The sequence below is a fragment of the Boleophthalmus pectinirostris genome, unplaced genomic scaffold, assembly GCF_026225935.1.
Source record: "Boleophthalmus pectinirostris isolate CB_2022bp ecotype Guang Dong unplaced genomic scaffold, ASM2622593v1 HiC_scaffold_8, whole genome shotgun sequence".
In the NCBI taxonomy this organism is placed as follows: domain Eukaryota; kingdom Metazoa; phylum Chordata; class Actinopteri; order Gobiiformes; family Gobiidae; genus Boleophthalmus; species Boleophthalmus pectinirostris.
In genome coordinates, this window is record NW_026571515.1 from 14026765 (window position 1) to 14041398 (window position 14634).

A 14634-nucleotide genomic window follows, 5' to 3' on the forward strand; every position below is an offset into this window, starting at 1 on the left:
ACGCTCACTCCGCCCCCCAACCCTCCGGGACGGGAATTCACATCCAATCGCGGCTCAAATAACTCACTTTTAACAAGGAGCTGTGTTCAAGTTGAAATTCCACTGGCAGGACAGATCACGCGTTTATTTGTTAAGTGATGTACTTCATAAATCTGAATGTGTTTCCCAATTCTGAAACACTTCGGACCATAAACAGATCCACATTTTACCAAAGATGCACCTGTGGATCCTTTACCACCTCGGAGCGCTGCAAATGACCCACAGTGCACCGCATTTCCTAACTTTATTTAAAATAAATAAATAAAATGCATTTTAATCAAATAAAACAAATTCTTCAATAAAATTATTTTTTTTCAATTTATCCAGTTTGATACAGATCTATTATTAGATTGAATACAGAAAACGCTTTTGTTTACATCCGGCTTTTCCGCACGTGCGCAGTGGCTGGTAGGCAAAATTCAGTGGGGCCGCTCACTTGTGTTGACAGTTGTGTTGCGTGAGATGACTCGTCTTATTTTGAAGTAGATTTTCCATTTAAATGTTTTGACATGACTTCAAGTCACTGGATGTTGAGGATCAAAAACGTTACTTTGAAAAGTTTAAACTCACCGGTAACTGTTGACGATGTCGATGTTGTACTGTTGTATGACAATTGTTGATGTTGTACACGATAACTGTTGACAATGTTGTACTGTTGTATGATGATGTTGTACTGTTGTATGACGATGTTGTACTGTTGTATGACGATGTTGTACTGTTGTATGACGATGTCAGTGTTGTACTGTTGTATAACGATGTCAGTGTTGTACTGCTGTATGACGATGTCGATGTACTGTTGTATGACGATGTCGATGTACTGTTGTATGACGAGGTCGATGTTGTACTGTTGTATGTCGATGTTGTATTGTTGTATGTCGATGTTGTACTGTTGTATGACGATGTCGATGTTGTACTGTTGTATGTCGATGTTGTACTGTTGTATGACGATGTCGATGTTGTACTGTTGTATAACGATGTCAGTGTTGTACTGTTGTATGACGATGTCGATGTACTGTTGTATGACGATGTCAGTGTTGTACTGTTGTATAACGATGTCAGTGTTGTACTGTTGTATGACGATGTCGATGTACTGTTGTATGACGATGTCGATGTACTGTTGTATGACGAGGTCGATGTTGTACTGTTGTATGTCGATGTTGTATTGTTGTATGTCGATGTTGTACTGTTGTATGACGATGTCGATGTTGTACTGTTGTATAACGATGTCAGTGTTGTACTGTTGTATGACGATGTCGATGTACTGTTGTATGACGAGGTCAATGTTGTACTGTTGTATGTCGATGTTGTACTGTTGTATGACGATGTCGATGTTGTACTGTTGTGTGACAGTGTCGATGTTGTGCTGTTGTATGACGATGTCAGTGTTGTACTGTTGTATGACAATGTCGATGTTGTACTGTTGTGTAACGATGTTGATGTTGTACATTGTTAACTGTTGCAGGTATTGATGTTGACTTGTTGATGCAGATGCTTTTTGCCGTGCAAAATGGCTGACATGACATCACTCATGTGAATTCAAATCAGGACAAATGCAGCAAAATCTCTTAAAGAAAGGGATTGGGAATACAATTAGAACATTATCCGAAAATGTTTCAGCCTATGTATGTATGTATTTATTTACACTAATTATTGGCCTAAATAATTCGTTAAGAGCCTTCATTATTCACATGTTTAATACATGCTGGCACATAAAAACACCTCTGAATACTTTTTATTTATAGAAGCATTCATTTTTATTAAACCATCAATGCTTCTTTTATGACTTCAGTTGGAGCCAGAGTCAGAAGGAGCTGGAAGAACCTCGTGGTGAACTTCCTGTTTGGTAGTAGATACAGTATATACAGTCTACGATTCAAACCCAGTCAGCGGACTGTCAGCCATGAGGGCACATATTTGACAGCACTGAATTTCCCATCTTTGCAAATCAACGCATGAATCATCACATGATTTGTGCAATGATTCACAAAGGTTAGTTTAATTTGAAACATTATTCTATCAGCACAGAAATTTACATAAACAGTCTGGTGTAATAATAGATTTACCTCGGGTGTTTTGTGGAGTGGGTGAAACTGTTTTTAGTGGCAGGATAACAATGGTCATTGACATGCACTAGTCTAACACCAGGACTGGTTGAAATAGTTAAAAAAGTGTCTCCACACGTCTCCAACACTCAGGACCTCATTTCCTAGTGATCCAATGTCCAAAATTCTGAACTGTCCCTTTAAAAAAAGAGGAATGGGAATACAATTAGAATATTATTTGAAAATGTTTCAGCCTGTGTATTTATTTTTTTATTTATTTAGACTAATTATTAGCCTAAATAATTTGATAACAGATCATTCATTCAGCCTTCATTTTTTAATACATGCTGGCACATAAAAACACCTCTGAATACTTTTTATTTGTAGAAGCATTCATGTTTATTAAACCATCAATGCTTCTTTTATGGTGTCTGTTCAGGAGAGGTGAGCAGGACACTCGGCTCTGCTTCGGAGGAAAGGACTCTGGAACAGTGCTACAGAGTGGTCTTTGGAGGAAGGATCCTGGGAAATGGGAAACACCCAAAGTCTGTGAAAGATTTGATTTTGTCAGATAGAGCCCAAAGGAAGTCATCTTCTGCATGTTTCCAAACGTCTTGGGGTTTTGTGACATTAACGTGAAAAGAGCGCATACAGAGCTTATAAAAAGGTTGACACTTTTTGGCCAGATCTGTGTTGAAAATGACTTTTAGCTCACCTATAATCATGGTGTCAGTGTAGGACAGAAGTCTCCAACCTGTAGCTCTCCACCCCCTTCCAAATAACTCGCCAAGGGATTTCTGAATTATACGTATTGTACTGAATAAGTCAAATTTGATTAAATAAATGCCTCTTACCACTGTATTTGTATCATTTTGATGCGTAACTGTGCACTAATAAATGGATAATAGTTTATGTTTTATAGGCATGTAACTGTACCTCATCTAAGGCTCACCGTGGCTCTTCTATTCACTCAATTTCTTGTGGCCTGAAATGAAGAGTAGATAAATGTGACTGTAAGATCATAGATGTGAGATGAAGAAGGAGGGACATTTCATTCAAACTATAGACTGTATAAAAGAAGTGGACTAAGCGAGTGTGAAGTCACCTACAGTGTTCAGCGCCGCTCAAATGAGGCTGATGATGCTCACGGTTACAGGAGCGAATCTGGAGCCAGACTCTGTGTTATAAATAGGATTGTTTTTGATGGACAAAAAAGTGAAAAAAAAAACAAAAAAAACTCAGGATCATGTAGAGTGGGTTAATACAAATATTTTAAGACCAAAATGATGAGGCTCACTGCAGCAGGTACAGAGAGAGGAGCCACAAGATCCTAATGTAAGTCAGTTGGAGCCAGAGTCAGAAGGAACCCGAAGAACCTCCTGGTGAACTTCCTGTTTGGCATGCGGCGACTAGAGCATTAGCTATGTCCACTCATATATACGGTGTATGATTCAAACCCAGTCAGCCGTCAGGGGACATGTTTGACAGCACTGAATTTCCCATCATACCTTTACGAATCAATGCATGAATCATCGCATGATTGTTGACTCAGACTGATTATACATCAGTTCTACATTACTATTAAAATCAAAAATCAATTTCATGATGTTAGCCTGAGTTAACAAGTTAGTTATTAGCAAATGACTTATTACTTATGTTATATGTTATATATATATATATATATATATATATATATATATATATATATATATATATATATATATATATATATATATATATATATATATATATATATATATATGTTATATAGTTAGTTCACTAACTCTAGTCGATTTACGTTTTCGTCCTTCTTTCCTTCATAGTTGTGGATACATTTTTCATTGACAGCATCTGTTCTTTGTTAACCTTGTTGTATGAAGAATTGGTGTTGGGACAGATTTATGAAGCTGGTGGAAAATACGCAACACATTTCCACAGATATTTTGCCATTAAAAAAATGTTAACGTAAGTGACGTTTACAATACATCGCGGCACTTCTGGGCGTTGTGAAAAAAGTCAATACATGCATAACGAATTTGGGAATTCTGGTCAGTGCGCAATGCATACTGGGAAGGAATCCCCGAAAAAGTGAGCATCAAATCGGCATGTTTGTTTTCCCAGTGGGTTGATCTTTTCAAGTCTTTTGAACCATATCAGTTTTGTTTCTGCTTCTGATATTGTCATATTTTAGTTTTGGGATTCAGACATTATTGTGTGGTTGTTGTATGTCCTAACAGCGGAAAACAGCTCGAGAAATGGGCTTCAGAAGTTTGTGAACTACATAAATGTCAGCCAAAGGTTTCCTTTTTTGTCCTTACCGTGGATCAATCCTGCCCATCGCCTTCACCTTTCATTATTTTTCAATTCCGTTGGGAAGGGAAACAGTTTGAACGGGGGTTTGCAGTCACACACATCTGATTCCCTTTTGCAGTTATTAAGTTTGTAAACAAATTTCTTGAGCCGTTTTTCTGCTGTTAGGATCCAACAACCACACAATTATGATGTCCGAATCCCAAAACTAAAATATGGCAATATCAGAACCAGAAACAAAAACAATATGGTTCAAAAGACTGGGTTTGACAACATGAAATTCCTTCCCAGTATGCACTGCGCAATGACCGGAAGTCAGAAATTCATGATGCATGTATTCACTCAATTTCTTGTGGCTGCTAAAAGTAGTAGCTCTCTGGCATTTTAGTTTTGTGAAAGTAGCTCAGAGGATAAGAAAGGTTGGAGACTCCCTTTTGGGAGAGAGTACTAGAATGTATAGAAAGGTGGATAGGTAAAACTATACCCAGGTCACCAAGATTATGTTTACTTGGGAATAAATCAGTAATGCCAGGGGTAACAAAATGTGAGTATGTGGTTTTAAAGGTGGGGGTAATAACTGCAGCACGGGTAATTCTTGGTGTATGGAAGGATCCTTCTCCTCCAGACTTTATCAGATGGATGGACAATTTGATGAAAATTGTCTCATATGAGAAATTATTGGCTAAGTTGAATGATACCATGGACATTTTTGTAAAATCTTGGGCACCTGTTTTTGATTGAAATGCCTGTGACAGGTTTGATTGCTCAATTGACTAAAACACATTTGAAATTGGTACATTGGGAAAACAAATCTTTGTTTTTTGCACTTTATGCATGTGGTATGGATTTGTCCTTTTAATTTAGAATTGAAACTAATTGTACTTGTAACAGGTTAAACTGAGTGGAAATTAGAGAGGTGTGGAGGCTTGTCACATGCACTTTGACATTTTTATTTTATTGTTTATTTTTGCTCTGGAGTGCACTTGCATATGCATATGTACAGATAAATTTGTTGTTTTACGCCTTCGGCCCTAAGTAATGTGCTGTTGTCTGTTATGTTATATGTTAAAAACTGTAACATAAAATAAAAACTTGAATTAAAAAAAAAAAAAAAAGAAAGAAAGAAAGAAAGGTTGGAGACCTCTAATGTACAACACCCGGGCACTTTTCTGTCTGATTTTACCGTAAATGTCTGAAATGAAGAGTAGATAAATGTGTAGATGTAGATAAAGATCGTAGATGTGAGGAGCTGCAGAGTTTCACGTTTCATTCAAACATATCGGGCTTAATCAGCTGTCAGTCAGAGCACGTGTTTAACAGCACTGCATTTCCCATCATGCCCTTGGGCTTTGTAGTCCATGACGGCAGGTGAAGGCAGCTGCAGTTGCTTTTTTTCGCCTTCAGTCGCCTCCGGGTGTGTTTTAAATGGCTTTCACAAGATCCACTTTTGCGTAATACAAGATTTTTAACATTTACTGTAATTACATCCTCTGATTTTAAATGCCGAGAGTTTATGATTTATAGTTATTTTAATAGATCCATGAGTCAGCCCCATAGCTCCGTGATCCGCCCCTCCGCCGCTGACTCCGCCCGCCCGGGTGAGCTCGGGTCTCAAAACCAACAAATTCTGAGGAAACTGGAGACAACGGTACGTTTGTTCAAACTTTTTATTTTTTTTAAACATTTGTAAAGTTTAGTCCAAATACGATGACAGCATATCTCTAGTTCATTCGCAGATATTGCAATAACCCCGTGCGTGTGTCTGTGAACTTTGAGCGTTATTTTGTGTGGACATTGCACGCGTAAATAACCTTAGGTAACCACTTCTTCACAGCTAGGCAAAGAAAACAAAAACAAACTACTATAAACATCTCCAAAATCTTGCACACTATGACACAACAAGGCTTGCCGTGTTAGCTTAGACTTCTGCAGCCTATTTGAAACCGCTACATTTATTTTACTCGTGCATTTTCAGTAATTACTTTGATAATATCCTGTAGAAAAGTTGTAATTTTGTTTGCAGGTTGATTAATTGCATTGTGCACGGTGAATCGCAGATGTTTTTGATTTAAAGATGGCGTTTGTAAGTGTTAAATCTGTGCTAAAGGTCGGCTGAGTTATCTGCTCCTTGGTTGGCTCTTGGCCACTTTAGTTACTGACCTATATACCGCAGCAGTTTGCAGCCCTCACCATTAAATAACCCGTGTTACCTGATCTATCTTATAATGTTACTTGGCATAATAATAATAATAATGTTACTTGGCATAATAATAATAATAATAATAATGTTACTTGGCATAATAATAAATAATAATAATAATAATCATCATCATCATCATCAAAAACATACCTGGAGTTGAGTTTTGTTTCATTCACACATGTTTAGAGTGACGAGACGTCCCTATTTACCCGGGATAGTCCCAGTTTTGAGTCCTGTGTCCCCAGTCCCAGCAGATTTATCCAAAACCAGTGATTTGTCCCAGTTTTATACAAGAAATGTCCCATGCGTCCCTATTTTTGACCAATTTGACACCTGTCAACAGTAAAGAAAGGCATAAATTGTCATTTGTTAAATAAAATACAGAAAAGCTGCTTATTGACCAATACACAAAGAAAATGTGAGTATACTGACTTACATGTTAGTCATGAATAAGTCATGAATGGGTTGAGTGCAACAATTTTCCTTAATTACGCACTTAAAGTAATATTACTCAAGTATAAGTCAAGTTTTCCAGGTGAACTGGCCAAATTACCTTGAATCAATTAAAAGTTAACTTTTTACTGCAAGTTTTTTTTTGAAAATCTACCTCGATAAAGCAAATATTTAATAGTAAGTGTGTGGTTTTAAGGATTTTAGCATGAATAAAGACTGATGGCTCATTCTAACGTGTTAAACATGCACGTATTTCAATTATTCACTGTATTGAGCACCAGTCTACGGCCCTTGATCGGCCCTCTGCTTCGTCTGTGTTTAGATATGTGGCCCTTGATGAAAAAAGTTTGGACACCTCTGGTCTAAGGCATGACTCAAGTAAGAGAGAGAAAAAAGCGAAAACAGCTACTCTAACACAAAGAGTAACTGTCAAGATGAAATATCTGATTTATAATTGAAGTGTAATCATTAGGAGATCCTTAGTTACACTATTTTTTTATGAGAATCACTGTGTCCTTGTTTCCTCATCACAAACATACCTGGAGTTGCGTTTTGTTTTATTCACACACAAATATTTTAGGCTGAATTGTCATTCTGTGTTGACATAGGTTTGGTTTTAGTCTCTTATCTTAACCCTACCCTGTACAGCAGCTGTTTTTCAGATACTAAATGATTACACACTTGTTTCCATGGTAACGGGGTGGAGGATCTTATCAAGGTCAAAAACAGAAAAACTGTTCCCTCGCACTACTACGGAAATGAGACAGTATTTGCACTGCCTTTTCAAGCTGTTCATTTACTAGAAATTACAAATGTGCCTTTGGAAGAGAGGAAGTGGCTCTGAGGTCGTGTGTGTGCAGGTAGTGGATAATATTAGTCTGTGGAGAATAGAAATGTGAAAAGAAATGTTATTTTTTTACAATAATGTTAAATTAGAACACTCATATTACAATATTTTGTTCTGTTTTAATGTTTTTTCTTCATCATAAACAGACCTGGAGTTGTGTTTTGTTTCATTCACACATGATTATCACACAAACCCTGCAGATTTTGGTTCTGAGTGCTTCTCTCAAACAGAAAACCCTCTCTTCCACCTTGTCACGTCATGTGGTAATACAGGAAGTGCTCCACTGTGTTTTTAACCTCCACACACCTTCACTAGAATAATTTGAATGATTTCAGCCTCAGCATTGCCAGCCTCTGTTGAACTAAAAGTAAAAGGAGCTGTTCACTTGAAAACTACTGCAGAGCATTTTGAGCTTTGGAGATGTAGATGGACTAATAATAAAGAGTTACTGAAACATCACACATGTGAGTAATCCTTTATTATTAGTCTCTCTACAGAGTTAATGAACATGTGAGAATGAAACAAAACACAACTCCAGCTCTGTTTTGGATGGAGAACAGCTTTATAACATCGTTTAAAGCTCACAAGAATCCATTTTGTGCACTATATGTATATGTATATGCAGTGTTGGGAAGTTTATTTTTAAAATGTATTCCCCTACAGATTACAGATTACATACCCCAAAATGTAGTTTGTAACAGAATCCATTAAATTAATTAAAGTGAGTAATGTAATCTGAATACTTTGGATTACTTGAGAGAAGCAAAGATGAGGAAATCTTCACATAAGAAGTTCTGTCTACTAAAAGAAAATAAAAAGCCCAGACTTTACTGAACCACAAAGTATTAAAGTATTAGTGATAGAAGCGGAGGAGACTCTGTCCGTGCAACATGGTTTAGTCCTGTTAAATCCTGTTTTAGTCCAGCTTTAGTCCTGGTTTATTCCTGGTTTAGTCCTGGTGTTAGTCCTGCTTTAGACCTGGTTTTAGTCCTGCTTTAGTCCCGCTTTAGTCCTGGTTTAGACCTGGTTTTAGTCCTGCTTTAGACCTGGTTTAGTCCTGGTTTAGTTCTGGTTTAATCCTGGTTTTAGTCCTGCTTTAGTCCTGCTTTAGTCCTGGTTTAGTCTTGGTTTAGTCCTGGTTTAGTCCTGGTTTTAGTCCTGTTTTAGTCCTGGTTTTAGTCCTGGTTTTAGTCCTGGTTTAGTCCTGGTTTAGTCCTGTTTTAGACCTAGTTTAGACCTGGTGTTAGACCTGGTTTAGTGTTCGGCAAAGAGTGGAATTACTGCAGGAAAAAAAAAATATATATATATATATAGTCCAAATGTGAAAACAGGAAAATGAAAATACCGCAGTGTAATCCATTTATTTCAACCAAGTAACTGTAATCCACTCATTGAAACAGTAACTGTAACTAAATACAGTTACTTATAATTTGTACTCTGATTACGTAACTCTAGTACATGTAATCTGTTACTCCCTAACACTGTGTATATGTATATATTGTTTTATGTGATAATCTTAACAGTATACATATATTAACCTCAAAAAGCCAGGTCATATTTGTAAGAGAATTTAAGTAATTTATCCTCCAAGTACATCTCTCAGTTTAACGTTGACTCACAAGAACTATATTTACACCGTGATCTTCCCTTGGCACAACATACCCTTATCTAAATTGCTGATGATTGAGTTGTCCTGACGCTGAATCAGCTGGCTCATGTAACAAAAACAAAATACTTGGGCCATATTATCAGAAATGACTCCTGTGATGATGATGACATCCAGCGTCGGTGCTGCAAACTGTATTCACAAGCGTGTGTACAAACGATGTCAAAACGACTCTTTTTAGATCATACTGTACCCCACTGTACACAGCTCACCTATCGTGTCATTACAGCAAAGCAAAAATGAATAAGATCAAGGTGGCACATAATGATGCTCTCAGAATTCTGCTACAGACTCCAAGGTGGGAAAGTGCGAGTACTTTGTTTGTTACTACAAATATTCCCACATTCCAGGCTCTAATGAGGAACCTCATATATAAATTTATGTGTAGGTTAAATGAATCAAGAAATGGAATTATAACGTGCTTGACCTATATTAAGGAAAGTGACACCCAATGTTACTCTGACATCTGGAAATGTTGGAAGAGCCATCTGTAAGTATTTTACCATATATTCCGGGCTATTAGGCGCTCTGGATTATAAGACGCACTGTCATTAAATGGTCTATTTTCGATCTTTTTTCACAAATAAACCGTACTGGACTTTAAACAAAACACAACAGTTGGATGGGTCAGTGGTTTTGTTTGTTTGTGGCATTCACAGTGACTCTGGGCTTTGTTCAGTTGTGGCGTGTAGGGAGGGTGCTGTCTGGGACCGCTGGATTGTCGGTGTGTTCACAGTGACTCAGTTGTTCAGTTGTGTCTAGAAGTGACACATTGCACTCGCTTTTTCGGTTCGTTCCTCCGTTCCGTTCCTCGTTGGCGTGGAGTGATGAGCGTGTCTGTGGATGTTTTTGGCTGTGCGGTCGCTGTCTGCTCTGTGTGTGTTTGCGTGTTCTGCGGGTGGTGCGGGTTTGTAGTTTACTGAAGTCGTGCTGGGACACTCGAGTGGATTCGTGTATTTTTTGATGGGGTTGGAGGCTTAAGAGCGCGTCCAATAGCCCAGAAAATACGGTAATTTAAATCGGTTCAATTAAAAAAAAAGACAAAATCATGGCTGTGATACTAAAAGTCTTTGTTAAACCACTTCTTGTGCAAAGTTCATATGAAACGCAAACATTTTAATCATCAAAACAGTGAAAATGTCAAATGTGTCACATAAACAAGTTTCATTCCTCTGAACAAGCAACAAAACTGTAGCACTGTAGCAAAATAAAAATAATTTAGTAAAATCATCACATTATCATCACATTAAACAATACGATATATCAATATGTCAGTATTTTTGCACACCCCTAATTCTGGATCCCAGAAAAATTGCACTTAATACTGTTGTGGAAGTTTTCAGCTTGTCTGAGAAAAGGTGGAAGTAAAAGGCTGGAGACCAACTGGAGTCTCAAGCAGGAGAAGTTTATTTACCATCAATAATATAGGCCAGGGAGAACCTGAAAAGTCAACATAGTATGATTTCAAAAATTAACATAGTGTGATTTTTGAGTGTACAAGCCCCTTGACTCTGCTTCCAAAGATGGAAGTTTATAAAGCAAGTGTGGTGTGACTATGAAGGCCAGTAGACACCAGTTAGTCAGCAATATGCCACGATTTAGATATAACTTTATTTACAGACTCAGGGTCCAAACTGTACACATAAAGACACACACCCACAATACACTACATTCATATATAAACCCAGCACACACACACACACACACACACACACACACACACACACACAGAAAAAACCTGCAGTGACGTAAGGTCCATAGAATTACCGTATTTTCCGGGCTATTAGACACGCTCTTAAGCCTCCAACCCCATCAAAAAACGACTGGGCGCCTCACAATCCAGAGCGCCCTATACACGAATCCACTCGAGTGTCCCAGCACGACTTCAGTAAACTACAAAGCCTCACCACCCGCAGAACACACAAACACACACGGAGCAGACAGCGACCGCACAGCGAAAAACACCCACAGATACACTCATAACTCCATGCCAACGAGGAACGGAACGGAGGAACAAACCGAAAAAGCGAGTGCAATGTGCCACTTCTAGACACAACTGAACAACTGAGTCACTTCGAGCACGCCAACAATCCAGTGGTCCCAGACAGCACCCTCCCTACACGCCACAACTGAACAAAGCCCAGAGTCACCGTGAACGCACCAAACAAAGTCCCACTCACCCATCCAACTGTTGTGTTTCATTTAAAATCTTTGTGAAAAAAGTTCGAAAATAGACCATTTAATGACATATAATCCAGAGCGCCTAATAGCCTGGAAAATACGGTATATCGTATTGAATCGTAAGCTCACTGTATCGAGATATGTATCAGATCGTGGCCTATGTATCAAGGTATGTATCATATTGGCAACTTCTGAATGACACCAGCCCTCTCCAGAATACTCTTAAATTTTACACAAGGGGCCTCCAACCTGTAACTTGGGATCTACCAGGAGTTCTCGACCCTCTTCCAAATAACTCGCCAAAGGATTTCTGAATTATACATATTGTGCTGAGTGACTCAAATTTGATGAACTTCCGTCATAAATGTATCCTTTTAATGTCTAACTTTGTGCACCGATAAATGGATAAAGGTTTATATTATTTTATGGGTGTCTAACTGTTCCCCATCTAAGGTTTTCCAATGCGCAATTTCCTGTGACCACTAAAATAAGTAGCTCTTTGGTGTTTTCTTTTCATAAAGGAGTTCGCTGGAAGAAAAAGTGATGCCATATGAGTCTGGTCGCTGTTAAATCTGTCAGAGTTCAGATTGGTGTGACTGACAGGTGATTAGACAATGCGTGGTCTGTCTATCAAAACAAATGTGGCTGCTTACGAGAAAAAGGAAAAAAATATCACACAGGACTGAAAAATGTGACGTATTTCCAATGAGCTCCTTATTTATCATTGTTATATCACTAAAATAAACAAACCTGATTCCACGTTTATTGTTCTGTGGATCGGACTGAAATCTGACTTTACACACATGTAAATACACGGAGTGATGAGTCTGGACCGACCATATGCGTCACTTCACGTAGGCTTTTATCTTTTCACTTCATTTCACTTTATCACACTCAGACCCTAAGAACCCAGAGCTCAGTTTTAAATGTCAAACAGAAAGTTACTGAGAAAAAGAAATATGTCAGACGTGGCAGTAATTTTGGGGGATATCCAAACAACCAGAGAACATTTCTTGGTGCCTGTTTTAGTTAATGCCGTTAATTTGAATAAAGGTCCTGAAATTGTGTTGTTCAAATCCATTTTGTGTTTTTTCAGAGTTTTCAGATGATTTTCAAATGTCAAATGTTGTGTTGTCTGTTACAACAAAAATTAAATATCTCGGGCATATCATCACCGCGGACATGACAGATGATGATGATGTACAGACAGTGTAGGACGCTCTATGCTCAGGCAAATACTCTTATGCGTAAGTTTGGTTCTTGTACAAATGATGTAAATTTGCTATTGTTTAAATCATATTGTACACCGCTGCACACAGCCCACCTCTGGACTAATTATAAAAAAGTCAGTTTGCAAAGACAATGACGCTTTACGGTGCTTTTGAGGAGCCACGATGGACGAGTGCGACAGAGATGTTTGTTACTGCACGAGTGAACACTTTGCAAGCTGCACTAAGAATTTTAATGTACAGTTTAATCTGCAGACTGAACAAATCAGACAATGAAATAATAATGTCACTCACAAATCTGAGATTCAGTGCAATTAGGTATCAGTCCAGTATGGGGAGACACTGGTATGGTTGTCTTTTAAAAACATGAATGTTTATTGTGTTTGTATCACTGTTCTTGTCTGTTTTTAAAATGGAACATGAGTCCGGAATAATAAAGATGATGATGATGATGATCTTAAAACATTTTTGGTAGTGTTTGCTAATGAGTGCATTGTGTCACCATGGTAACTGGTGAACATTCCACCATAGACATACATGCAGAACACCCCCATCACGATGTCACTGCAAAATATCAATAATATTGTTGTTTTGTCCTAACAGTGAATGAGGACACCCCCCCCTTGCACCATGCTGCTGTCTGTGGCCTCTGTGGTCCACACTGGAGTGAGACTAGCCCCGCCCACACACAGGTCACATGTTCTGCGCCGCCTGTTAGGCTCCGCCCACGCCCTCTGCGCCGCCCACCGCAGACAGCTCAGCGCCTCGGCCAATCAGACGCCCTCGTACAGCTACGTTATAGTGGGGGCGGGCTCTGCGGGCTGCGTGCTGGCCAATCGTCTCAGTGAAGATTCCCATGAGTCTGTGCTGCTGTTGGAGGCGGGGCCTAAGGACCAGCTCCTGGGCAGCGTGCGTCTGTCCTGGAAGATCCACATGCCGGCGGCGCTCACCTACAACCTCTGTGATGATAAGTACGTACGTCACATGTAGGAAACAAGTACTAGGGCTGTGCAAAAAAATCGGAATGTTGAATTTTGATCGTGAGTTTGATTTGTGTCTCAAACGATCTCCAAACTCATATAATCGAGTTGAAACGATAAAAGCTTAACAAAGTTTATTTTCAGATATTTTTTGTATAAATAAATATGTTTATTTTATTTTTTAAATATAGAGATTATAGAACAGCTGGATATATAGTTTATTTTGGATATTTTGGCCTTCTTTCATGTTCAAAGTATATTTTATTCATTTTATGTTTTATACATCGCAAAACTGCTTTAAGGTTCATATTTGTAGCCTCAATTTATTTTCAATTTGAAAGTTTTGCGTAAATTATCAATAACAAAGTGGGTTTTTTTTGAGAGAGAGAGAAATGCTGAATAAATGGATCATGTATTTAAAAAATAATTGTTTGAATAATTGTTCAGTATTGACCAAAATAATCGTGATAATTATTTTTTCCATAATCGAGCAGCCCTAATATATGTTGTGATGCTAAATTTTGTGATACAGCATTGTTATCGTTGCCTGAGCAGCCAGTTTCTTTCTATATTCTGTTAGAATCCAGAAGGCCCAAGAACTGGATCATAGAGCATGAAAAATCTTCGTCCAGACTTGAGATGATCCACCACAGCTGCTCATTTGTTTTATGTGTCTCTCAAACGTTG

General features: G+C 38.2%; 1 protein-coding gene across 3 annotated transcripts in view; it reads left to right on the top strand.

The window, feature by feature from the left end:
* The first annotated feature begins 5770 nt into the window (after window positions 1–5770).
* The window catches only part of chdh (choline dehydrogenase), a 52607-nt gene continuing 43743 nt past the window's right edge, over window positions 5771–14634 (top strand). For 2 of the 3 annotated variants that reach the window (XM_020940814.2, XM_055166042.1), the window contains exons 1-2: window positions 5771–6039; window positions 13571–13938. In XM_020940814.2, the coding sequence (XP_020796473.1) occupies window positions 13574–13938 (365 nt within the window). In that variant the 5' untranslated portion in view covers window positions 5771–6039; window positions 13571–13573. Of the gene's footprint in view, window positions 6040–7805; window positions 7905–13570; window positions 13939–14634 lie in introns of those variants that run through there. The other variant, XM_055166043.1, reaches the window with a different exon arrangement.